Genomic DNA, 25,793 nt, shown 5'->3' on the forward strand with positions numbered 1-25,793 from the left:
TATTGGAACTCACTGCTAGCCATTCCATCTCTTGAATGTCCAGTTCTCGCAAGACAGCTCTGGTGATCCGTGCTACATGAGCCCTGGCATTGTCGTGCATGAGTACGAATTTAGGGCCAACACCGTATGCACTAGCAGTATCTGCTCAATGTACCCCGCAGCGGTAAGATTACTATAGACGACAAAAAGATCCGTATATGGCCATCAATACTGATGCCACCCCACACCATCACAAAACCTTGTCAAAATTGGTCGCCTTCCCGGACAACATTTGGCATGTACTGCTCACCACGGCGTCTCTGTACACATTGACGTCCATCATGCTGTGTCAAGGGAAGTCTGGACTCGTCTGTGAACAACACAGGTCTCCATTGGCGAAGTTGCCAGTTGACGTGGGCACGGGCAAGCAGAAGGCGAGCTGCACAATGTTGCTGCGTTAAACGGGACGCTCGAACAGGACGTCTGGGTCATAAGGACACTTCTCTTAACCTGTTCCTTACTGTCTTGTCAGACACCGTGACTCCAGTGACCCTCCTGAGGTCTTGTTGCCATTCACTGGCAGTTGCTAAACGACACTGCAACGCACAGATGGTCAGATATCGGTCATTCTGTGGGGTTGTCATTCGTCCGTGACCTTGTCCAACCCTCCTTGTGAAGTGGCCTGTCTATTGTAGTGATTTCACAAGCAGTGAATAACTGACGGAGGGACATTGAGATCCACAGCAACACGACAAAAAGTCTATCCTTCCTGGATCAAAGTGACGACCCTTGCGCTTTGCTACTCCTTAATATGTCTCGTGGGATCGTACTGGTTGACGTACAATGTGCTCAAATGACCGCAGTAGTCTTTGCACCTCACGACACACGGATACACTGGTATTCACTTTGTTTTGAGGGGTCACCTGACAGTTTAATGCATGGCTACGCCTACAGATGGAGTATAACTTTGATTTGACATACCCTGAGAAGCTAAGGTCTCAAGGTATGCTGTACGACCATTGGAACCCCATCTACCAAAATAACGTTCAGATACCAGACATTACAAATCATGTTCCCCTAATTTTTTTTAACTTCGTATCTTTTATGACCAACAGGTCAGGATCTTGCTACCATGTGTGACAGTAGACACTGCGACTGTCTGGCCAAGGGTCTCAGCCAGAACCAAACTAGGCAAACAAAGGGAGAAACAATGGCTGTGGGCAAAAGTGTTATCCCTTAGCAGGTTTGATGAAACCTGTGTGTAGGAAATGACACACAAATTTATTACAATGCTGCTAACTTGCAGCTCGGATAGAGGACCATCAAAAGCTAAGGGAGTTATCCCTTAAAGAGAAACCTCACCTTGTGTTAGGCCCAGCAAGGGAAGAAATAGTCAAATAGCTTTCAACAGAAAAATGAGCCTTTGATGTAAACTAAAACTAAGCCATAGACCTCCTATGTATAATTCTGTTGATGATGATGATAAGCCCAAGTTAAACAGGATTATTCAAAGAAGAACATTTCTGGATGGAAAAGCTAATTCAAAGTAACATTAAATACCGTAACCCTGCCTGCTATATGTGAAGAGCTTGTAGATCTCAGAAAGATGAAAGACTGAGGTCCTTGGACTGAGTGAAACAAAGTGGAAAGGGAAAGGGAATAAAATGCTGTGGAATAACAAACTCATCTGGCATGGAAATAAGGAGGTAACAAGTAATGGTGTAGCATTTGTAATCAACAAGAACATTGATGCTATGGCTAATATCGAATATGTTCATGTGAATGAATTCTTAAGCTTCATCAGAAAATCAACAAAAACATCCTGATCATTGTTTAGGTCTATGCTCCACAGACTGGGTGTAGTCAAGAAGAGAAAGCTGAATTTCTTCAAGAATTAGAGGACGACGTTGACCCTGGTGCACAATGCAGTCACTATTGTTGGCAAAACGAGCGGCAGAGTAAGAGGGAAAGAAACCCCATGGTGGAATGAAACTGTCCGAGCAGCAATAAATGAGAGAAATAGGAAACACGAGGGTGAATGTCTCCTGGACTTTTGCGTGCTAACAATCTAGTGATCAAGAATGATGGTTAAAAAGCAGCTGGGCCTTGTGCGAACAACATAGGGGTGAGTCTCATATAGCTATACATACTTATCTTGATCTTCTTGCTTCCCTTATATTCTCAGTGATTTACTTCATATTATTTTCTTTTCAGACATTCACCTCCAAATTAATTAAACAATAGATCACTACATTGATAATAAGGAAAAGGAGGAGTGGTTCGAAAGGGATGAACGTTGGGGAAAAAACAGAGATGGCACGGATGAATAATTGATGTTTATTTCAAACCGATATGCAGGTTACACAATGCGCACGGCATCAACTCAGTAGGATGTAGGACCACCGCGAGCGGCGATGCACGCAGAAACACGTCGAGGTACAGAGTCAATAAGAGTGCGGATGGTGTCCTGAGGGATGGTTCTCCATTCTCTGTCAACCATTTGCCACAGTTGGTCGTCCGTACGAGGCTGGGGCAGAGTTTGCAAACGGCGTCCAATGAGATCCCACACGTGTTCGATTGGTGAGAGATCCGGAGAGTACGCTGGCCACGGAAGCATCTGTACACCTCGTAGAGCCTGTTGGGAGATGCGAGCATTGTGTGGGCGGGCATTATCCTGCTGAAACAGAGCATTGGGCAGCCCCTGAAGGTACGGGAGTGCCACCGGCCGCAGCACATGCTGCACGTAGCGGTGGGCATTTAACGTGCCTTGAATACGCACTAGAGGTGACGTGGAATCATACGCAATAGCGCCCCAAACCATGATGCCGCGTTGTCTAGCGGTAGGGCGCTCCACAGTTACTGCCGGATTTGACCTTTCTCCACGCCGACGCCACACTCGTCTGCGGTGACTATCGCTGACAGAACAGAAGCGTGACTCATCGGAGAACACGACGTTCCGCCATTCCCTCATCCAAGTCGCTCTAGCCCGGCACCATGCCAGGCGTGCACGTCTATGACGTCTATGCTGTGGAGTCAATGGTAGTCTTCTGAGCGGACGCCGGGAGTGCAGGCCTCCTTCAACCAATCGACGGGAAATTGTTCTGGTCGATATTGGAACAGCCAGGGTGTCTTGCACATGCTGAAGAATGGCGGTTGACGTGGCGTGCGGGGCTGCCACCGCTTGGCGGCGGATGCGCCGATCCTCGCGTGCTGACGTCACTCGGGCTGCGCCTGGACCCCTCGCACGTGCCACATGTCCCTGCGCCAACCATCTTCGCCACAGGAGCTGCACCGTGGACACATCCCTATGGGTATCGGCTGCGATTTGACGAAGCGACCAACCTGCCCTTCTCAGCCCGATCACCATACCCCTCGTAAAGTCGTCTGTCTGCTGGAAATGCCTCCGTTGACGGCGGCCTGGCATTCTTAGCTATACACGTGTCCTGTGGCACACGACAACACGTTCTACAATGACTTTCGGCTGAGAAATCACGGTACGAAGTGGGCCATTCGCCAACGCCGTGTCCCATTTATCGTTCGCTACGTGCGCAGCACAGCGGCGCATTTCACATCATGAGCATACCTCAGTGACGTCAGTCTACCCTGCAATTGGCATAAAGTTCTGACCACTCCTTCTTGGTGTTGCATTTGCTCTGTCAGTCAGTGTACAAATGTTCCCCTTAAAGCTACATAAGTCTTGACCCATGTTACTATGAACAAACATGAATATAAATAAAGTTGCTCGTCTACACAGGAAAGGATACCAACTCCCAGATCAACTCAAAAACAATGGCTGTTGTAGAAACGACAAAATAGTTTGCCATCAACCACAACATTCTTGATATGTTATTTAGTTTAAAGTGTGGATATGTTCTTCTGACTTCATCAGTGGTTTAAATTATATCAGTTGTTTACACAGAAAATGATACCAACTCCCAGATCAACTAAAAAATGATAGCTGCTGTAGAAACGACAAAATAGTTCGCCATTGACCACAACATTTTTGATGTGTTATTTAGTTTAAAGTGTAGATATGTTATTTCAGACATCATCAATAGTTTAAATTAAGACTGTAAATTGTGTCATCATATCAGCGATTATATCATTATTGGTTATATATGCTGCTTATGTTTCCAATTGGAGTGTGACTGAAGATGACCCAATATATATGGGGTCGAAACTAGTCCCAGTTTTATAAGACAATATACAAACTAATAGTATTGAATAAATGGACCCTTCCTACCCTTTGATAGAGATTAGAGCCCTGCATGGATGCAGATATCCGCTGATTTATCCGTGGTTATCCGCGAAGTTAGTGTCTTGGCGGATACAGACTGTATGGCAGTGCGGATAATTTTGCCGATAATTTCTAAATAATGACGTTAATTGATTTTCACTCAGATATTCTCATGTTTTTGCTCGTGTTTAGGCGACCCTTGACATTGGTATGGGAGAATAGTGATATATAAAGAGCCTTGAGACCAAAGCCTAACTGACTCCTGCCCACAATTAATGGAAGGAAGGAACAAAGATCGCAAGAGAAAATTCCTGATAAACCAGTGACTGTAGGGGTCCTGGTGTCAGGTGTCAGGCCTATTGTATAATGTTAACAGAACTATCCATTTCAATACACTAGGTGTAATATACTGTAGTTAAATATTCACAGTATCCGCTGATAACCATTTTGCGGATGCGGATATTATTTTGTATACCATAGGATTACGTTGCCTGTAAATGGTGCCGCAATGCAAGAAACAACATAGGTCTGTGTTACATGTGCGCATTACATTACCAGTGAGTAGTACCGTAATGTGTGGTATACTGCGAGTCTACGCTACTTTTGATTAGTATCGCAACATAACAAATACCATGGTTCTACTTTCCAAGCGATAAGTACCATTATGAGGGGCTGGTGACCTGGATTTTAGACCCCTTTAGAATACAATCATCATCAATTCAGGATTGTGCTTTAGAAGCAGTCCCTTGGTCAGTAATACTATTGTTTACCGCTGGTTTCTGGGAATGTGCGGCATTATGGGTTGGATCCACTGATTGTTTTAAATTCGTAACCTTCCATTCATTCTTCATCATGTTTTGAATTCTGTTCAGTGGATTATTTTAGACTTTTAAATTATCATTACATTTAGTCTCATTTTGTACCATTAGGGGCCAGTGACCTATATATTAGGCCCCTTGAAACAACAAGCATCATCATCATCATCATCAAGGAAGAAATGGATAGATCGGATTAGAAATTATCTAGCTGGGTGAGGTCTGGATTTGCAGCAGGTCATAGAAAAAGACACCTACGTGGACAGAAATAAGTGGAGAGTGCTCGTTCACTGCACCCAGGAAACTGGAGCTGGTTCAAGATAATGATGAATGAACCAGGATTTGGAGAATGGTTTGTCTGTTGGGAAAACCACTATCAATGATGTATTGTACTGCTGCACTCAACAGGGAACTGATGGTGAACATTCGCCCACAAAACTGTCTCCCAAGAGGACACTAATGAAAGTGTTGCCTGGTGTGCTTCACATGATGTCATGAATTGCATGCCAGGGAAAATCTCCTAGCTCAGCATGAGATGACCAGGAGGATGAATCTTTCTCCTTCCGCTGTGAACATGACCATCCATAACCATCTTGGGCTGCGGTGTATTCGTAAGGCTCGTGTGCACCACTTCTTCCCATGCCACATTGCCGAAAGTAGGGCCAACTGCAGAAAACTTTCTGAAAGACATCTGACTAAGTCAGAATGAAAGACGACGATCACAATGGATGAAGCTTACGCACAGAGTGAGTCTCCCCTCAAAGGCAAAGTGCAGGGAGGTAATTGGGGTGGTGATAAGGAGGATAGTAAGCCAAAAAGTATGGTCCAATACACAACACTATTACGGTTTGTTAGTTACAGTTTATCAAAGTTGGAGGAGAACTTGCATCGTGTTGCACTGCCTCTAGCGAGTTAAACAGGTCTACTCAACATCGACCACTCTGGAAGCCACCGCCATGTTGTTCCACCTTTGCTCATCGTAGCATGCATATACTGCCAATTGTTTTTCACCTTGTCCAGCATGAACCTATTGCACGAGTTGCAGTAATCAACAATCCGCCTATAGATTGCAATATAAAAGGGTCTCTTACACCCCCACTATTCACACCTGCTCTTAAATTATGTATGTTATGACCAGGGGTCGAAAAATACCGGGCGCCCAGTCGCCATGGCGCCTGAAAATTTTTACCTGGCGCCTGAATTTTCAAATTCGGTTTGGAAAATTTATTTTTTGAAATCCGGAGTTCCCTTACATGTACTTTCCCATTACTTTACAAAGTAACAAGTCGTGTGGTGTTTCACGGTTTTTTCTGTAGCTCATATATTCTAATATGTGCAATAAACATTTTCATTGCTTTTGGCAGAGTCTTGAATTCTGTAATTGCTCTTCGTACCTTGGAACTGGATGTTTCAGTTCTGCGCGGGAGCTGCCTAGCGGTCCCCGTCAAACGAGTATCCTTTCATGTGAACATATCGTAACACATAGAGTTCTGTTACAGATGATCAGCTATCGGTAGCCGAGTACAAAGATCAGACCAGAGTTGTGGAGAAATTCATACTGCGTTAAATAATTCCACAAACACTAATTTACCGCCATCCTTCCCGTGACTAGCCGTTCCTCAACTATTGCCGCCAAAGCAGCGCTGATACTGTAAATTCCCGTGGAATTCATTCTTTGCATTTAGAACATACGGAGTGACGTGTTTATCAATTCTTGTATTTTCACCGAACAATATTTATTAATTTAATTACAGCATTTTGGTATTGAACAGTTTGCACTTTATAAATACGATTGTTTTTATTCCTGTGCGTGTATGGAAAATTGGCAACGTAGCATCAGACATCGAAGCCCGCGAACTCGGAAGCCATTTAACGCTGGTGTATTTCTCGTTTCTGTGCTATACTGGAGAAAATTGGCAAACTGAAACGAACAAAACCGCACAAATTGACTGATGCGAGTAACAAACAGTGTACTCTTTCAGATTTCTTCGTAAGTAGGGCCCGTAAACGTAACACAAAGTGATACAGAAGGGAGTGAATGTGAGAAAACACTTAATGGAAGTGCCGACTGTAGATTTCAGGACGACAATGACCAGCGTGAAATTTATGGCGTTCAAGACAATGATAGGTCAAACATCAAAAATACGTCGAAATTTCAGGCAAATGGAAATTTCAGCACTTTCAGCGAAGTGCGTAAAGAAAATGAATGCTAATATGTCACAGCATATGAATGGATTGTTCCTGGCATCTTATCATATTGCAAAAAATAACAGACCCTACACTGATTTTGAAGGTTTGGTTACATTGTTAAGCAAGCTGAATGTTACCGATTCAGAGAAGTATGAGAATGATACACAATGCAGAGAATCGTAGCTTGAATGACTACCGTGGCTGTGCTATGAAGAAGGAATTGCGAAGTGTAAATTATGCAGTAACTTTCGTAGTATTGCTGACAAACATTCTAAAGGTGTATCCGGATTTTCAGGACCATTTAAACTGGAAATGTTTAAAACATACTATCCTATAAAATCCTATCCTCACTCGAAGTGTCAGGAGGCTGAAAAAATGGCGTAACAGTCCCAAATGGCCTTGGCCTACCAAGCGACCGCTGCTCAGCCCGGAGGCCTGCAGATTATGAGGTGTCGTGCGGTCAGCACGACGAATCCTCTCGGCCGTTATCCTTGGCTTTCTTGAACGGGGCCGCCATCTCACCGTCAGATAGCTCCTCAATTGTAATCATGTAGATAGAGTGGACCTTGAACCAGCCTTCAGACCCAGGTCAAAATCCGTAACCTGGCCGGGAATCGGACCCGGGACCTCCGAGTAAGAGGCAGGCACGCTACCACTACACCGCGGGGCCGGCAGGAGGCTGAAAGTTTCATGAAAAATCCCGAATGTGCACTTTTAGTGAGGTGCGTCAAGAAAATGAATGCTAATATGTTACAGCATATGAATGCATTGTTCATGGCATCTTATCATACTGCAAAAAAAAAAAAAACAGACAGACCCTACACTGATTTTGAAGGTTGGTTTGCATTGTTAAGCAAGTTGAATGTTACTGGTGGGAAATCAAATAGGCACATGTAGTGTAATTTTAAAAGACGCTGACCTTGAAGGTGACTGGTGATTATTTGGGTTAGTATCTCTTTAAAATATAAGTTTCCATTCTTATATGAACTGAGACTATACGACTTAAGGCCACATTTCAAAAATAATACGTAGCTTGATCCTAGTCTAATCTGTGGTGTTCATAATGTATATTTGCGAAAAATGTGCTGGCTCCTGATAAAAAGGGGCTGGCTACTGAATTATTTCCATTTTCTTCTACCCCTGGTTATGACTGTTACTATGGGTTGGCAGTTGTTCTAGCATCATCAGATGCAGGCCTTAATGTGCAATTGCTGTCTTAGCAAAATATAGTTGTTGTACAAAAGCAGTAGTCAATTGTACTGTACATCTTGACATAGTTAACTTCCTGAATCACCACCCTGCATTTTTGCCATAGAAAAGAGATTCGTCCTTTATGTCTGATTGCCATTGGTCACATTTGACCACGAACCTGCTACGGTGGCGTAGCAGGGGGGGTAGGTGATACTCCCACGTGGCGTGTCCCAGATGGCGGATAGGGGGGTCCTAACTGGCTTGGCGGCGGACTTGAGGGAAATAAAATACCTCTCGTGGACGAAACACACAACCCCCTGTGGGTGGGGGATGCCGACGAAGAATACACCCACGGTATTCCCTGCCTGTCGTAAGAGGCGACTAAAAGGGACGACCAAGGGATGATTGAACCATGAAACTACTTTTGATTCGTACCATCATGTGGGGAACACCATGGGTTGCCTATACTTGCGAGCAGTACCACTAAATTAGGTACAAAATAGGTTTGTGATTCGTAGCAGTAAATAGGCTGGCCTGGGGGTTTCCAGTACCCGTGCGTCATACCCATGTAAGTAACACTACGGATCTGGACGTAGCCTGTGTATTGTATCGCTATATGAGTGACACTGTTGGTCTGCGTTGCCTGTGATTGGTGCCCACTATGTGAGGAACACCATGGGAATACTGGCGCCCGTGATTAGTACACCTAGGTGAGGAGCCTCATCGGCTGTGAGTGGCGCCATTGTGTGAGAAACACCATAGGTCTGCGTTCCCTGTACGAAGTACAATAGTTGTGAGTAGTACCATCTTGTGTGGAACACCGTGAGTCTTTGCTACTTTTGATTAGTACCCCAACATGACAAATACCATGGTTCTGCTTTACTCGCGACATGTACCATTCTGTGGGGGCCTTAGACATGGATTTTGCACCCCTTTAGACATCAAGCATCATTGTGCTTTATAAGTGGTCCCTTGGTCAGTAATACTATTATTTACGATCTTTTCTGAGTCTGCTCCACTGTTTTTTTGGGGGGGGGTTCATGTCCATCCATTCATTCTTCATGACATTTTTTATTTTATTTTGGTCAGTGGATGAATTTGTACTTTTTTATTTTATTTCATTTCGTACCATTAGGGGCCGATGACCTCAATGTTAGGCCCCTTTAAACAACAAGCATCATCATCATCGGTCACATTTGATCGATTACATATCATAACACTAATGCCAAGGAGCTCAGCAAGTTTGTTTGTCACTGCAAGGATACTTTCCCAATGGGCTTCATGGCTGTCACCACATTTGGTTATGCAGGGAAGTTACTGGCACTTAAGGTGAGTAAAATTGTGAAGGTGAATACTTTCTACTTTTAAGCAATCATTAGGTTTTAACAAGGTGCTTTATGTTGCACCAACACAGATAGGTTTTGTGGCGACGATGGGATAGGGCTAGGAATGGGAAGGAATCCGCCGTGGCCTTAATAAGGTATACCTCCAGCACTTGCCTGGTGTAAAAATGGGAAATGACGGAAAACAGTCTTCAGGGCTGGTGACAGTGGGGTTCGAAGCCACTATCTCCTGAATGCAAGGTCACAACTGCACGCCCCTAACCGCACGGCCAACTCACTCGGTAAGAAGACTTTAAAAATAGTTTGGATATATCCTGAACAACCTTCTGTACATTATTGCCCTTAATGGTTTCTTTGTTTGCATTCCAGTTATTATTATTATTATTATTATTATTATTATTATTATTATTATTATTATTATTATTATTATTATTATTATTATTATTATTGACATAATTTCCGGCTTCATTCCAGCTATCTAAGTTCTGATGATCTGTGTTTATCAGAACATGATCGCCGAATACTGGGATCGATGGCCCTAAAGAAGGAGTTGGAACGAGAGTGTGACGAGTTTGCCCACCAAGCTCACAAACTATGGGAAAAGGACCGTGTAGAACGAGAACAGGTAATTGAAATTAATTAGATACTGTAGTTGCCCTTCTCTTCCAAATCATTTTCTATTTCACTCCTTGTGTAAGTTGGATTGAAAATTTAGGAATATCAAGCAATTTATTAAATATTTACAATTCCTAAGACTAGCAGTCTCTCGTGTAAAATTACTTTAAAGGTTTGAAGTGAATTATGATGTTAGTACCTCTAGGAAGTGTTATAATAGAAGTGGAAAGTTTGTTACATTCTTACATGCACTGTAGATTTAAGAATTTTAGTCAGCCTTGCAGAAATCGTATCATGAGAATCTAGAAAATACACCCATCCATTATACACATATGAAGAAGATGAACGATACTGAGTGTATGTGTATCTGTGTGTGTTTGGAATGACCAGATTAATTTCTACATTGCAAACTTTTTCTGTGGAATCCTTAATAATGTAAAATTCTTTGTGTTATAACACAGAATTCTAGTGAATGTTAAAGAAATTATTTTCTATGTCTGATCTCTTCAAAGGCCAGTAGTGGACTTAAGCTCTGGCTATGTATGAGTTATCTATATATGGTGATGAAGTTCTGTTCGTTGAGCAGTCATTTTTTGCTATGTGAAGGGGGTGTTTGTAGCTGGTTAGTTGACTGTGATGTCTGGTAGGTTGCGTTATTCCTTGGCAGGGAGCACCAAACAGACCAAGTCCCCTAACTATAGAATCCTTCACAGCATGGACAGATGTTAGCACAAAGTTATGACCACATAGCATTCACAAGATTGTTTTGCTTATAGCCATACTTCACATGAAAACTGTTTACGAAAAATAGGAGTGGTTCATAATTGTCACTGTAGATATTAAGAACTCCTGTTAGACTTCTTAACTGAGCTTTTATATGAGGCTATTGTATAATTATGAGAGTTTGTCCTTTTCTCTTGTAAAACATAAGTGTAACTTCAGGCTGTCTGTCTGTCTGTCTGTCTGTCTGTCTGTCTGTCTGTCTGTCTGTCTGTCTGTCTGTCTGTCTGTCTGTCTGTCTGTCTGTCTGTCTGTCTGTCTGTCTGTCTGTCTGTCTGTCTGTCTCATATTCAAACCAATATGGTATATTTCATAACCATAAATCAAATGATCACTTGTATCAAGAAGTGAAACATACACAACACAGTTCTACAGCACTGATTAATTGATTAATGAATTTTCACACACAATTACAAGATGCCAAACTTTTAAGTGGGCTGCCCGTGAGTCACTATGGCTGTGTAAATCTATCACAAATAGGTGGCAGAAACAAAAATATAACACTGGTTTTATATAATAAGATTTTCTAAGGAATGTGTCTTAGAGGTGAAGCTTCCACGGTGTGAAGAATTATTTTGTTTAATTTCCGGGTTGAACCGTGTTGTAGTTGTCTGTACATCACGTACAGTTTGCCGACGTTTCGAACACATTGCAGTATTCTTTGTCAAGGCGACTGAAATACCCCTACTCGATCCGAGGTAATCAGTCTCCAGGCAGCAATTTACACTACTAGAGTGGCCCTGACCTTGGCCTTTTATATCCTAGCCTTTCTGGCTGACGTAAGCCCTGGCTGTCTCGTCAGCATTCTGGAAGTTATGTGTCACAGCCAGGTAGTGGGGGCTTGCTCGCGCTGTTTTTGGCCCGTGTGTTTATGTGGTCTGTATGTCTTAAACTATGAATGATAGGCATCCAAGAATTACTGATTTTATATCCTTCTTCTAAATTTATGTTGTTCGGATGTTTCTTGATTTTGATAGCCTCGCGGATTTTCCTTTCCAGATTCCAAGGGATAGCTGCTAGGATCTTGGTCTTGTCAAATGATATTCCGTGCCTTGTTTTGTAGGAATGATTGGCTACTGCTGAAATATCTGTGTTTAGGTTCTTGGTGTGACGAATATGTTCTATTTGGCGGGTGGAGATCAGACGTTTTGTTTCACTAACATAACAAGCTCCGCAGCTACATTCAATGTGATATACTCCAGGAGCCTGTATTTCTATTGTGACTTTTACTGGTGGTAGATAACGGACTAGCTTCCGATGAGGTTTATAGATGGTTTTTATGTCGTATTTGTCCAGTATCTTGCCGATCCTGTCTGTAGTATTTTTAATGTATGGCAGTATCGCTGTTTTCGGGCGGGTCAGTTCTTCTTTCCAGTTGTTTTCTCCTACGGAGGCCTTTTCTTTGTTCTCTTCTGATTTTTTAAAAACTCGTCGGATATTATTGTGCGAGTAGCCATTTTTCCTGAGGGTTCTAGTGTCATGTTCTTTCTCTTCCTCGAGGTGCTCTGCGTCTGATATCGCTATGGCCCTGTTAACCAGTGATGTTAGGACAGCCTGCTTTTGTGATGGGTGATGATGAGACGAGGCGTTTAGGTACCTGTCTATGTGTGTGGGTTTCCTGTATACTGCGTGACTCAGAGTCTAATTGGAGTTGCGTTTTACTAGGACATCCAGGAACGGTAGTTTTCCGTCTACTTCGATTTCCATGGTGAACTGAATATTTACGTGAATAGAGTTGAGATGGAAGATAGGAAACCTAAAAGGGTCCACCTTTTCAATACTAGGCAGTTCAACAACCTTCGGAAGAAAATGAGTAACTACCTGGCTCGACTCGCCTTTCTGAAACGCTGCAGGAACAACAGCATTATACCAGCACATGTGAGACTGAAGTATCACACCAAGAACCGACGGACAGACCGTATTATTCACGAAACCAGCATAAAACTCCTCAGAGAAAGGATCATTGACATCAGACAGACTGTGCACCACCTCAACAATAAATTATTTCACCTCCACCTGCAACTTGCCAGCGCTTTGTCTCTCAATGACTGGACCACGTTGGACAGCATTAGCAACACACAATCCCAGCGTACACTGGAACTAGCCACTGCCAAACAAAACAAGAAATTAAACTGCCCCCTACAAAAACAGAAACCAAAACTGCCTGTTCCAATACAGAAGAATGTAATAGTTAACCTCACTGACAAGCCACTCAATGAACCTACTACCTTGGTCTTGTAAAAAGGACTCAACTATGCAGTAGCTCCGAATAGTATACCGGTGGAAGAAATAATTAGCTAAGTTGAAATTGCAATCCAACAACTTCTTACCGAATCTGCAGAGGAGATAAGACAGGATATTTCATGTCTACTGAGAACCACAAAGCCTCCGCCAACCAATTTGACCAAAGAAGAAATTCATGCCCTAGTAACACAACGTCAAGATACGGAAACAATTATCCTACCCGCAGATAAAGGCCACGCAACGGTGATAATGACATGCACCGACTACACTCGGAAAATAGAACAATTACTCCACAGCCTTTGATAGAGTGGAACATGGAATATTATTAAAGAAATTGGAGGGAATAGGATTGCACGTAAGGGTTACACGTTGGATAAAAGCATTTCTAAATTCAAGGGTTCAGAAAGTCAAAGTAGGAAATAATGTATCGCAGGAAGAGAAAGTTTGGAAGGGAAATGCACAGGGTAGTATAATCGGTCCGTTACTTTTCTTAATATACGCAAATGATTTAGGGAACAATATAACATCAAAACTAAGATTGTATGCAGATGACATAATTGTTTATAGGGAAATAAATAACAACATTGAGGATTGTTCAGAATTACAAAGGGACCTTGAGAGTATCCAACAATGGGTTGAAGAGAATAACATGAAGGTTAATGGATGCAAATCAGCTGTTACAACTTTTACAAACAGGAGCTTTAAAACTGAATTTGAATATATTTTGGATGAGGTAGTTATCCCAAAAGATGGCAAGTGCAAATACTTAGGTGTGAGATTTGAAAGTAATTAGCACTGAAAGGGTCATGTTGTTGACATTGTTGGGAAAGCATACAGATCGTTACATGTCATAATGAGGCTACTTAAAGGATGCAATAAAGAATTGAAAGAACAAAGTTACTTGAGTATGGTTCGTCCATTATTGGAATATGCAAATAGTGTTTGGGATCTTCACCAAGAATACCTAATAAAAGAAATAGTTAGTGTGCAGAGGAAAGCAGCAAGATTTGTAACAGGGGATTTCAGGAGAAAGAGTAGTGTATCAGAAATGTTAAAGGAACTTGGGTGGAAATCTTTAAGTAAGAGAAGGGAGAAAACTAGACTTATAGGATTATATAGAGCCTATACAAGAGAAGAAGCATGGGGAGATATCCGTGAGATGCTTCAGTTGGAAAATAATTATATCGGCAGGACAGACCACAAATATAAAATAAGAAGGAATTTTAGCAGAAGCGATTGGGGTAAATTTTCATTAATTGGGAAGGGTGTGAAGGAGTGGAACAGTTTACCAGGGGTAGTGTTTGATCCTTTTCCAAAATCTGTACAGATATTCAAGAAGGGAATAAACAGCAACAGAGAAAATAAATGAAATGTTAGAGGGCATTCGACCAGTGCAGGTTAATGTAAATAAAAAATGTGTGTGAATAAATTAATTCCATCCCCTGGTCTAAAAAGAAAGGAGTTTGGACAGCCAAAGTAGGGGACTGCCTGTAGGGGTGAAGTACAGTGGGGACTTCGAGGGCCCTGGGACCGCTACGGTAGCTTTGAAGGCCCTTCAGGAACTCTGAAAAGTGGTAGCAAAAGGGGCTCTGTTTAAGACGCAGCAGGTCGTTATGCTACTTAGGTTCCAGAATGGGTTTAAAAAAAATGCAATGTAAAGTTTAATCTTATACCAGTTGTATAGTATAATTTGAAGTAATTCCACATACTGTATATCAGCTGACTATATTTGTAAGTAGTACAGGAGATATTATAAGTAGAATTTTGTAAACAATATAAATTTATTAAGGATGAGCTGTGTGTTTAATAGAAAAAATTGTTAGCGTAAATTGTATAATATTGTTTTATAGGAAAATTTTCTTCTCTTGTTAATTTAATATTTAGTGCTTGACAATAATGTATTTTAGTGTACCATTTGCCACCAAGGTAGACATCTCATTTGCAAATAAAGAGAATTTGATTTGATTGGATTTGTTTCTACATACAGAAAAATAAGAAACCTTACCAACTGCATTAAGAACAAACTCCACATACTAGTAAAAAATTCCAGTATCCCCACCGAAATACAGAAGAACCGGACCCGACACCTCCTAAATTGTATGGTCTTCCTAAAATCCATAAAGAAGGCATACCTCTGCGACCTATCGTGTGCGCTATAGGATCTCCGACGCATGATATCGCCCGTTACCTAGCCAGACTACTTCAGCCGCATACAGGACACACTGAAACCTACGTGAAGGACTCCCGACATTTCATCCAGCTCCTTAAGGACCAATCAATTGAAAGTACGGACTTATTAGTAAGGTGCCGCTAACAGAAGTATTTCCGCTATTAGACCAGAAACTTCCAGAAGACCTGTCAACACTAGCTAAAGAATGCCTTAACGCCACTTGTTTCTATTTCAACGGGGAGTTAGTAATTCTTGGATGCCTATCATTCATAGTTTAAGACATACAGACCACATAAACACACGGGCCGAAACCCCATTACATAACAGCGCGCGCAAGCCCCCACTACCTGACTGTGACACATACCTTCCAGAATGCTCACGAGACAGCCAGGGCTTACATCAGCCAAAAAGGCTAGGATATAAAAGGCCAAGGTCAGGGCCACTTTAGTAGTGTAAATTGCTGCCTGGAAACTGATTACCTCGGATCGAGTAGGGGTATTTCAGTCGCCTTGACAATGAATTCTGCAATGTATTCGAAATGTCGGCAAACTGTATGTTATGTACAGACAAGTACAACGCGGTTCAACCCGGAAATTGAACTAAATAATTCCTTGGAATGCGTTCAAGAAAATTTATTTTTTTCTGTTCATCTCACTCTAATTGATTTATATGGAAAATGTAAGCTAAATATGTCCATATTGTACCTTACCTAATGTCCTCTTCTTTCACCTGGCTGGCCAATCGGTGGAGCGGTGGTCTCTCCGGAAGATGGGACTAACAAATATCTAAATTGAAGTCGGACGGGGTACTAACAACTATACGTGAATGAGAATCCAAAGATGAGGGATGGAAAAGTTAATCCATGAAATCATAAGATGATGATAAAATCCCCACCACCAAAAAATAAAAACATTGAACAAAACAAGAAGGACAAAATTTTTCTAATAAAATATCCCTGAAAGTTGTGGGTCTCTGCCCGAATCATGTGAAAGTCTTTATCATTCTTGGAACCGTGAGTAATTAACGTGGCATGAGTTTATTGAACAAATAAGTCTGAACACTGTAGACATAGATGTCACCATTTAAAATGTTCATCTACATGGGATTTAGGAATATAAGATTCACACACGTTTATTTCCACTAATATGACTCCCAATGGATAGGGAAACAAAAACATAAAACACACACACTGGCTTCGGACCACTATAATACCCCCAAAATAATCACTGAAGCTAAATATGAGCCCACTCTCATCAAAAATGAAGATTGAGTCCTTACATCCAATAAAAGGCCTACGAGCTCTCCCCTTACACAAATGACAAGAAACGATAAATAACAATGCAAGACACACGGGTAACAAAATATGACACACACAAATATCTGAAATAAAAACATAAATAAACACTTGTCTTATCAAGATAAAATACATGCTGGCCTTCCCAGTCGGCTGCTTACCTGATGTTAATTAACCTGCAACCGTGATGGGTGGTTAACAAGGTCGCCTATCTTTCTACATCCCAAACAGAACATTCCGTTTTGCTGCAGAATCTTATTTACTGCGGGAAGGTCACTGTATAGCTGTAAAGTAACACATGGTTGAAATGGGTCTTCTCCCAGCCTGTCACTCGGGGACACACCCATCAGCTGGCTATTTTCTTATCTCCATGCTTGGGGGAACATCTCAATAGTACGAGCGATCATAGCTCTCATATACCTACCTTGTAACAAAATCTCTCTTTGATCTGGTACAATTTCTCCCCAGACTCGTCATTCAACATCGGATAGGCCTATCTGCAGCATCTTTACTTCGAGCTATCCAGAACTATTACTCAATAAATCACATTTCTTATCTTGCAGACCAAAGTTCGACTCGTGTGCTTTGCCATGCATTACTTGCCGAGATTTTCCCAGGATAACCTTTGTAACTCACCGGTGGGGACTGTACATCCACTGCTTACTCTGTACTACTGAAAGATGTACATGTCTTATACTATTACGACCTCCATTCCTATTCCTTAGGTTCATTATATCTCAAAAGCACCAATCTCCCAGTTCGATACTGTGTCAGGCACTGCTGACGTTACTTTTAGGATGACCATATCATCTCAGACTCTCCAATAATTACAAGATATTGAAATCAAAGGAATGAAAAACAGGAATAACTTTATCTGACAAGACCTCGAACTCGGTAAACTGTCACCCTAGTGAACCAACATTTAATACACAGCTAATAACCCTGAACTAATGCAAGCATGGGCCTAAACCTCTTAATAATAATTATTAAATTAATGTCACCATGGTCCATCTTTTCAGTACCATAATATGCAATATGTAATTCAAAAATATTGTGATCACAATTCAGTACAGATCAAAACCAAGAAGTTTATATACTAAACCTCCTAATCTATTTACACTTTTACGAAGACTTGCCTGAAGGCATGATTAAATGAATATTTACAAGTGAATCCTGGTTTGTCCTAATTCATGCTAAACATTTGTTCAGACTTATCTGTTTCTGTACGTTCACTCATCTATCCAAGGCCACACTGCGTAACTTAGCACATGATTGCACTACTTACGTCCATAGTTGCAGGTCCCGAGTTCGGCTCCGTGCGGTGGTCCATGATTGGTGCCGTCTGCTTGACTAACACGTTCTGTAGGAAGCTCTATTACCATGGGAAAAATCAGTTTGCGCAGGATGATCTATTCATTCAAAGTTCAACTTGCTGCCTACTGCAATTAACACAAATTATTGCATTAATGGATATGGCTTCCGACTATCACACTTAAGACTCTCATACTACAGCATATGAGTGGGAAACATTTTTATCAGTTCCTGCTAACTGAAGCTCAGTCTGTCTCTATCGGCACCTAGTTGTCACTGCTATACCTGATCAAGAGTTACTGTAGCCTGCAGCTCCCTGATCGATTCCGTTCACTCACTTATTATTGATTATTCAATCAAAACAGTCTATCTAACATTATTATATTCACTTGTCTCATAGTTTCAAGCAAGATGAGCTTAATAAATTCTCTCTTTATTGTGTACGGGAACCTCTCCTATACTGTTTTTGTTCAGGTGCTACGTTCCAGCAGTACGCACAGTAACACGTTCAGAGTTCAACAGCGCTCCCATCTCACACCTCGCACTCCTTTTAAAGTCCCTCACTGAGCTCAATAGCTGCACTCGCTTAATTGCGGCCAGTAACCAGTATTCGGGAGACAGTGAGTTTGAACCCCACTGTCGGCAGCCCTGAAGATGGTTTTCCGTGGTTTCCCATTTTCACACCTGGAAAATGCATGGCCTGTACCTTAATTAAGGCCACGGCTGCTTCCTTCCCACTCCTAGCCCTTTCCTATCCCATCGTCGCCATAAGACCTATCGGTGTCAATGCGATGTAAAACAGCTAGTAAATAAAATAAAATGATAAGTTCCCAGGAGAGACACGGTGCACAACATTGCCTTCTTCTTTGTGTCAAGTAAGCTTCAGTTCCTGAGCTCCACAAAAATATTATTATTAATTAGTCAGAGCACCAGTATGAGATATTTTTAGCTAAAGACACTTGGAAAATTACATAACACCGTTTCTCTGTTTTACACTCGTAAACAACAGTTGACTGGCGTAATTTGCACATCTGAACAGTCACCACTCTTCTACTGGTGGGATTGAGTTAGGTAATTCCTCCAACTTCTGTCTCTGCCACAAGCCTTGTTTCTCTGTCATACAAAAACCACTCCGGTGCACCTCATGGTTGGTCAACTGTACTGCTACCCTGAGTGTTCGGGGGCTTTTCCAATTTTCATACCTCGGTGTTGGTAAATAATATTAATTCAGCGTTAAATATTGGCCATATCACATAATACAATATACTTTGAGATGGATATTTGTAAAATGACACTGTAAAAACTGTTATTAATCTTTTAGAGAAATCTAGGTACATTGTAAGAGTGGCTACATGCAGAATCTGCCCATGTCAAACATCTCAATACAAGGAAACTTCTATTTGCATTAGTTGTTTCTGTATTTATGAAAAGATCCATCATTTCTGCTCTTTAGTTAGGTCTTGAAGGTTTCGCTTAAGAAAGAACACTTGATATTTGTGAATTCCTATCAGTATGTTGGCAGCTATGTGACACACTAGATTTTATAATGTGCCTGAGAACAGAATCTAAAAACTCGCCATTGATAGAATTTTTCTTCCATTGACAGGAGCTATTAAGTTATCAGAGAATTTCTCAAGAGATCACTTCTTCCTCTCATACAACCATATATTTTCAGCTTTTAGAAAGTGTATTTATAGTACTACTAAACTTTATCTTAAAATCATAGCTAATTGTGTTGGAAATTATCAAAGTTGGCATCATTATAGTAATGAATGTAGTATTCATGAATCGTAACTCACTGTGACTTAATTATTTTAAGAGGAATGTAGTGTCCAGAGAAATGGTACATTAAGATGTATGACTAAAAACACAGAGTTTTGTTATACCATAAAGTTGGCAAAACTTGGAATAGTGACTCCTCATCCTTTTACATGCAGTTTCATCTGTCATTCCCAAGGTGACCAGATATCCTATAAAACTTTATTGGGATGTGAAAAAGAATCCTGAAAAAAAAAATAAAAATAATAAGCTCCTTATAATGAGGATAGTTTGTATTGGAACAATAGACATTCTCTGAAAATTCAACGCCATCTTGATTATTACAAAATAGGCTGATTTTCATATTTAAAACGAAGAATACTGATAAATCCTTTTTCTTCAATTTTTTTGCTGCTTTGATTCCAGTAGTTCCAGTAGTGGTGAAGGAACCAGAAGCAGCTAGATTCATGTCTAAAATGATTGATTCCTCAAACCATAAACATCTGAAAATTGTTCCTGTCCTTGTGAGATAGGCCTATTTTGCACCTAACTTAGGAATTAAAGTAATCTTGGATGTGAAATCGCTGAAACACATGTAACCTATATTATGGAAATATTTAAGAAATATGACTTGTTGGACAATGTTATAGCACTATCTGCTGGGAATAAAAAATAAAAAATTAGAACAGAAAATCATCAAATAAGAAATGAAATTGGCTGTGGTGCACATGTTCTTCACAACAGTATTCAGACAGCAGCATATTCACTTCCAGTACTTATATAAGATATTAAACTACTTCAATCTACTCATCAGGACAGGGTTCATTTCTGTTCATTTGCTGAAGTGTAATGTATAAACCTTCAGTCATGCTAAAGCAAGGTAGATGATATTATTGCCAACTATCAAATGCATTATAGACGTGTATGGTGGCCTGATAGCATGTTTCTTGTCAGTAGATTGAGCCCCCATCTACTAAAAAATATTCTTCCAAAATCCTACTCCTCTTCTGTGGTTGAAGTTCTTAGTTAACTGGAATTACATGAAGAGCTCATCAGAATTCTTCAGTTACAAAATAGTTCTTTTTTGGAAGCTTCTTCTTTGAGAGACTAATAACAAAGTAGAGAAACTGCTGAAAGAGTACATTTTACACAGTTAATTAGTGAGTTGGAAGAACAGGGTGGCATTACTTTATGTCAGTTTTCAAGTTCCACTGATGTCTTTATCATTGACTGTGTTGAGTATATGAACAGGTGGACATGGCATGCTGTACATTTCACAGACTTTGAATCTGTCACTCTTAAGAATAAGCCTCTGGAGAGTGAAACAGAAGAAAGCAAGACGTTTCTTTCTAAAGATAGATAGATAGATGATAATTTAGTTATCCTAGCAAAGTTCAGGATAGCTGTCCCTGTCTTACACTAATTCAGTAATACAATTAGATTGATAAATACGAGTAACTAAGTACAAATCTTAATAATTAACCATTCATAAACTTAAGAGTACATAGAATTACTGAACTTGGACACTGATATTCCTCTGACATCTTGCAGTAGACATCATGAACTGCAGCAGCGATGAAGGAATTGCCTTATAGTGAGGACTTGTGATTAGGTGTGGTAAGAATATGTGTATTCTGTGCTCTTGTGGCTTTTTTTGCAGTGTAAAGAGAGATTATAGAAACATTCTTTAAGGTAAGAAGAATGAGATTTAAACCTTGTTGCAGTAAGGTTAGGCAGTGAAGATTCAGTCTGTCTTGTAGACGAAGCCAGCCAAGTTTGGTGTCAGACGATGTCACATGATGTATGGTGTATTTAAAGTTGCAGATATGAACCTTACATATGCATTTTGCACGTGTTGTAACTTCTGTAGAGATTCACCAGAGCTGCCATTATCATCTATATTTCTGTAATCAAGAATTGGCATAACTAGTGAATTGAATTTTAAAAATTCGAGTTTAAAGGGAAATACAAATTTGAACTTGCTAAGGGTGTGCAGTGATATGTCAGCCTCGTGTCGGTAGATTGACTGGCACGTAAAGGAACTTCTGCGGGACTAAATTCCGGAACCTCGGCATCTCCGAAAACCGTTAAAGTGATGTAAAGCTATTATTATTATTATTATTATTATTATTATTATTATTATTATTATTATTATTATTATTATTGTGGAAATTCTAGTCATAGTGGTGGTGGTGGTGGTAGTAGTAGACGTGACAATGGTAAAACAAGCGAAGTACCTACTTCAAAGGAAGTTTGTTGAAATGAGTGCAACAAGAAGGGACCAAACTTAATTCAGTCAGTTCCAAAGGTATTAATCCATTTTAGGAAGCATGTCATTGGTATAACTTATTTTTGCAAATAATCCTGTCACCAAGGGACAGAAATTTCCTAAAATTTCCTTGGTTGAGCAGGGTAGATACGCAGGAAATGTACAATTTCTGACATCATCTTGTAGTATTTGGTGTGTCGTGTCCTTTCCTGTTGGGAGCTTCCATCACCAATCTTTCCATGACAAGCACACCTCATATCTATTTTCTTCATCAACCTTCACAGTCCAGTTGAAAAACAAAAGGCTATTAGCATCAGACAGGTCAGTTAGACTGCAGATATTTTGAAGCAATTTTATGTACATAGGTACAGTACTAGCCTTGAATCTGAAGAATTAGTCAATACATTCGTTGAGGATTTCACTCTGTTCATGGTCTCAGGACAGTTTGAGCTTAGAGGGTGGATAACTGTTCCTATATTTGGTAGACTACCTGAGAAATGTGAGTGTATTTTTCCAGTTTTAGATTTATAATGGGACACTAAAAATGACACTTTGTTTTGTGACATGAACAGACTTACATTACTCAGGGAATCTGTCACAATTGTAAGCTGTAAGCCACTTCATTTCAAGTGGATAAATATGCAACTTCCAGTAATAGTCATTTCTATTTTTAAATTACAACTCATTGAGTTCTGTCCTAAAACCTAACAAAAGAATTGTTTTGTTTTCTTTTCCACTGACTGATTCAGTTAATATTAAGATCAGGTATAATATGAAATGCTGCAAAAGTATACAATATTTTGAGAAAAATTGTCTTGAATCTATTCAATCCTTGTGCACGATAATTTCTGAACAACTTATCGTTATCAGTTTGTAACAAAAATTTGATGACTATTACTGGAAGTTGCATATTTATCCACTTGAAATGAAGCAGCTTACACTACACCATAGACTTCACAGTAGGCCAGGTTATCAAGTGCACAAGTATATAGAGCTGATGCCCACATTATTAGCTTTTACAATTGCACAGGCAATAGATACTGTATTTTGTATGGAACTTCAGGGTCAATTCCTCCTATCACAAAGATGATAATTTCTTTACATATATAACACCGTTGTAAAATATTGTTTAAAAAATGTATTTCATGAGAATATATGGTATTTTATTGACAAAATGATTAATAGTTGGTGATTATTGCTGCACTTCATATTAAAATATAGCACTGTTCGCATATAGTCGAGAAAACAAAAATAATAATGAATTAGCCGATTCCTGTATCCCAATATTTGTTGTTCTTTGTATTTCAAGTCCCCGAAGTACTTTGTATTTTGCACGTTCGATCTTTCAGCGTTCAAGGGACATTTTTTGTTTTTGTTAGACAGAATATTATTTTTTACAAGCTAATAAGTATTTAGTTTGAATTACATTTCTTTTTTTTCAGTTAACTTTAATTAGGATATATCTAAGTGAAATTCAGAATTGTAGTGTAGTATATTTCTTACTTTACTGTTGTCTAATCCTTGTGTAGTGCTTTTGATATTACAACTGCAGTTTTCATTTCTGTTTGCACATAATAATAATAATAATAATAATAATAATAATAATAATAATAATAATAATAATAATAATATGTATTTTTCAGACCTGGCACTACCTTCCCACCCCTAGCCCTTTCCTATCCCTCGTCGCCACAAGACTATCTGTGTTGGTGCGATGTAAAGCCAGTTGTAAAAAAAATCTATATATTTAGTGTAACTACATTTCCATAGTTTGTTAGACTGTTATTCTTACTTAATACAAGAACTGGAAAAGGTCCAAAGGAAGAAGCCAAATTTGTTCAGGGTGATTACCAACAAAGGCGTAGTGTTACAAAAATGCTGCAAACTTTGTGTTGGAAAAACTTAGGAGTAAGGAGACGAGGTGCTCAACTAAGCGGTATGTTCCGAGCTATCAGCAGAGAAATGGCATAGAATTACATTAGTGGACGAACAAGCTTGAGTGGAGCTTTTAACGGTAGGAAAGATCACAAGAGCAAGTGGGCTAGTATTCATTTATAGGAAGAGGAATTAGTGATTGGAATAATTTATCAAGGGAAATATTTACTCAGTATACATGTTCTTTGAAATCATTTAAAGACAGACAATTTATTGCGAATCCTGCACCTGGGCAACTGCTCTAAATGCTGATATGGGATGGTTGATTGATTAGTATATATTTTTCACTCCTAGCCCCGTTTTGCGCCAGCCCCAGGTCTAGGAGTAGCAAGTCTGCCTCTTACCCGGAGGTCCCAGATTCAATTCTTTGCCAGGTCAGGGAGTTTTACCTGAATGTGATGGCTGGTTCGAGATCCACTCAGCCTGTGTGAGAACAATTGAGGAGCTATCTGATGATGAGGTAGCAGTCGCAGCCTAGAAGCCAAGAATGATGATCGAGAGGACTTGTTGCGCTCAACACATATCAACTCATAATCTGTGGGCCTTTAGGCTGAGCAGCAATCACTTGGTAGTAAAAGCTTCATCAGGTCTGTAGCATCATGGGTTTTGGTTTAGCCTTCTATTTGTCGGGTGGTTATTACAAATTTTGAGATCTATGTTTGCTTATAGAACATTGTATTTCATTCTCCATTGTCATTAAACTTGCATTACATTCCAATGAAATCTGCCTACAGCTAAACCATGAACATGCAGTATTATGGCAAGAATATGTAGCCGAGAAGCGACGACTAGAGAATGCTGAGAATGCCAGGAGGTGGGAAGAAATGAAGCACAGTTTGCGCAAATCACAGCTGCTTCTTGAGCGAAATATTCTTAAGAAAGAAGAGCAGACTGCAAAGCTGAAAATGGCTTTGGAAGAAAAGAAGGTAAGAAATACCTACCTATTGAGCATTTATATCATACATTCACTATCTTTCTTTAATAGTATTTCTTACCCATTGGTAGGGACTGGAAAATTTTACATTTTCCAATAGCCACAAATTTTAATGTAAATTTAGACTGAAAATGCCAATAATGCAAAATTAAGAAATGCGATTTTGCAGTAATTCATTATAAATGCATTATTTTTTAGTGAAAACTATGTTTATCCACAAAAAAAAAGTTCAGAATTGAGTTCTCAACAATTACTATTGATTAGTATTAACCGCTCAAGCGGGCAATTTAATCCAGAGCTGCTCACTTCTCAGGCGGTATTTAAATTGAAGCTCAGCAGAGGTTTAGACACCATCAAGTTAAAGAATTCATAATGTTAAATCTACGAAATATAATGTAGTGCAAATTTTAGGACTACTTGCTGAGATTAAGTTCAGTGTTTCTGAGCAATATGTGTGACGGCTGCTGTTCAGGGTTGTACATAATCACGCGCAATATTGACAAAAATATATAAGGGAGTATACATTTTAATTCTAAGTCTGCCTTTCCAGAGTGTAAGGGACAGAAATATTTTCGGTGGGGATGTAGGCCGTCTGAAAATTTCTGTTTATAATTTCCAAGAAAGGCTGAATTTTGAAAAGCTTTTTAGGTCCTGTGTATGTGTCCCATGTAGAATTATCAACAAGATGTAAATATCGCAAGATGAGTTCAAACTGGCCCCTTGCCATT

At 40.1% G+C, this 25,793-nt stretch overlaps 1 protein-coding gene across 2 annotated transcripts in view; it reads left to right on the forward strand.

The window, feature by feature from the left end:
• LOC136864791 (coiled-coil domain-containing protein 177) overlaps window positions 1–25,793 on the forward strand; it is a 274,593-nt gene that overhangs the window by 126,487 nt on the left and 122,313 nt on the right. For both annotated transcript variants that reach the window (XM_067142181.2, XM_067142180.2), the window contains 2 exons: window positions 10,230–10,380; window positions 24,866–25,057. In XM_067142181.2, the coding sequence (XP_066998282.2) occupies window positions 10,230–10,380; window positions 24,866–25,057 (343 nt within the window). The remainder of the gene's footprint in view (window positions 1–10,229; window positions 10,381–24,865; window positions 25,058–25,793) is intronic.

This window comes from Anabrus simplex, chromosome 2 (genome assembly GCF_040414725.1).
Source record: "Anabrus simplex isolate iqAnaSimp1 chromosome 2, ASM4041472v1, whole genome shotgun sequence".
NCBI classification, from domain to species: domain Eukaryota; kingdom Metazoa; phylum Arthropoda; class Insecta; order Orthoptera; family Tettigoniidae; genus Anabrus; species Anabrus simplex.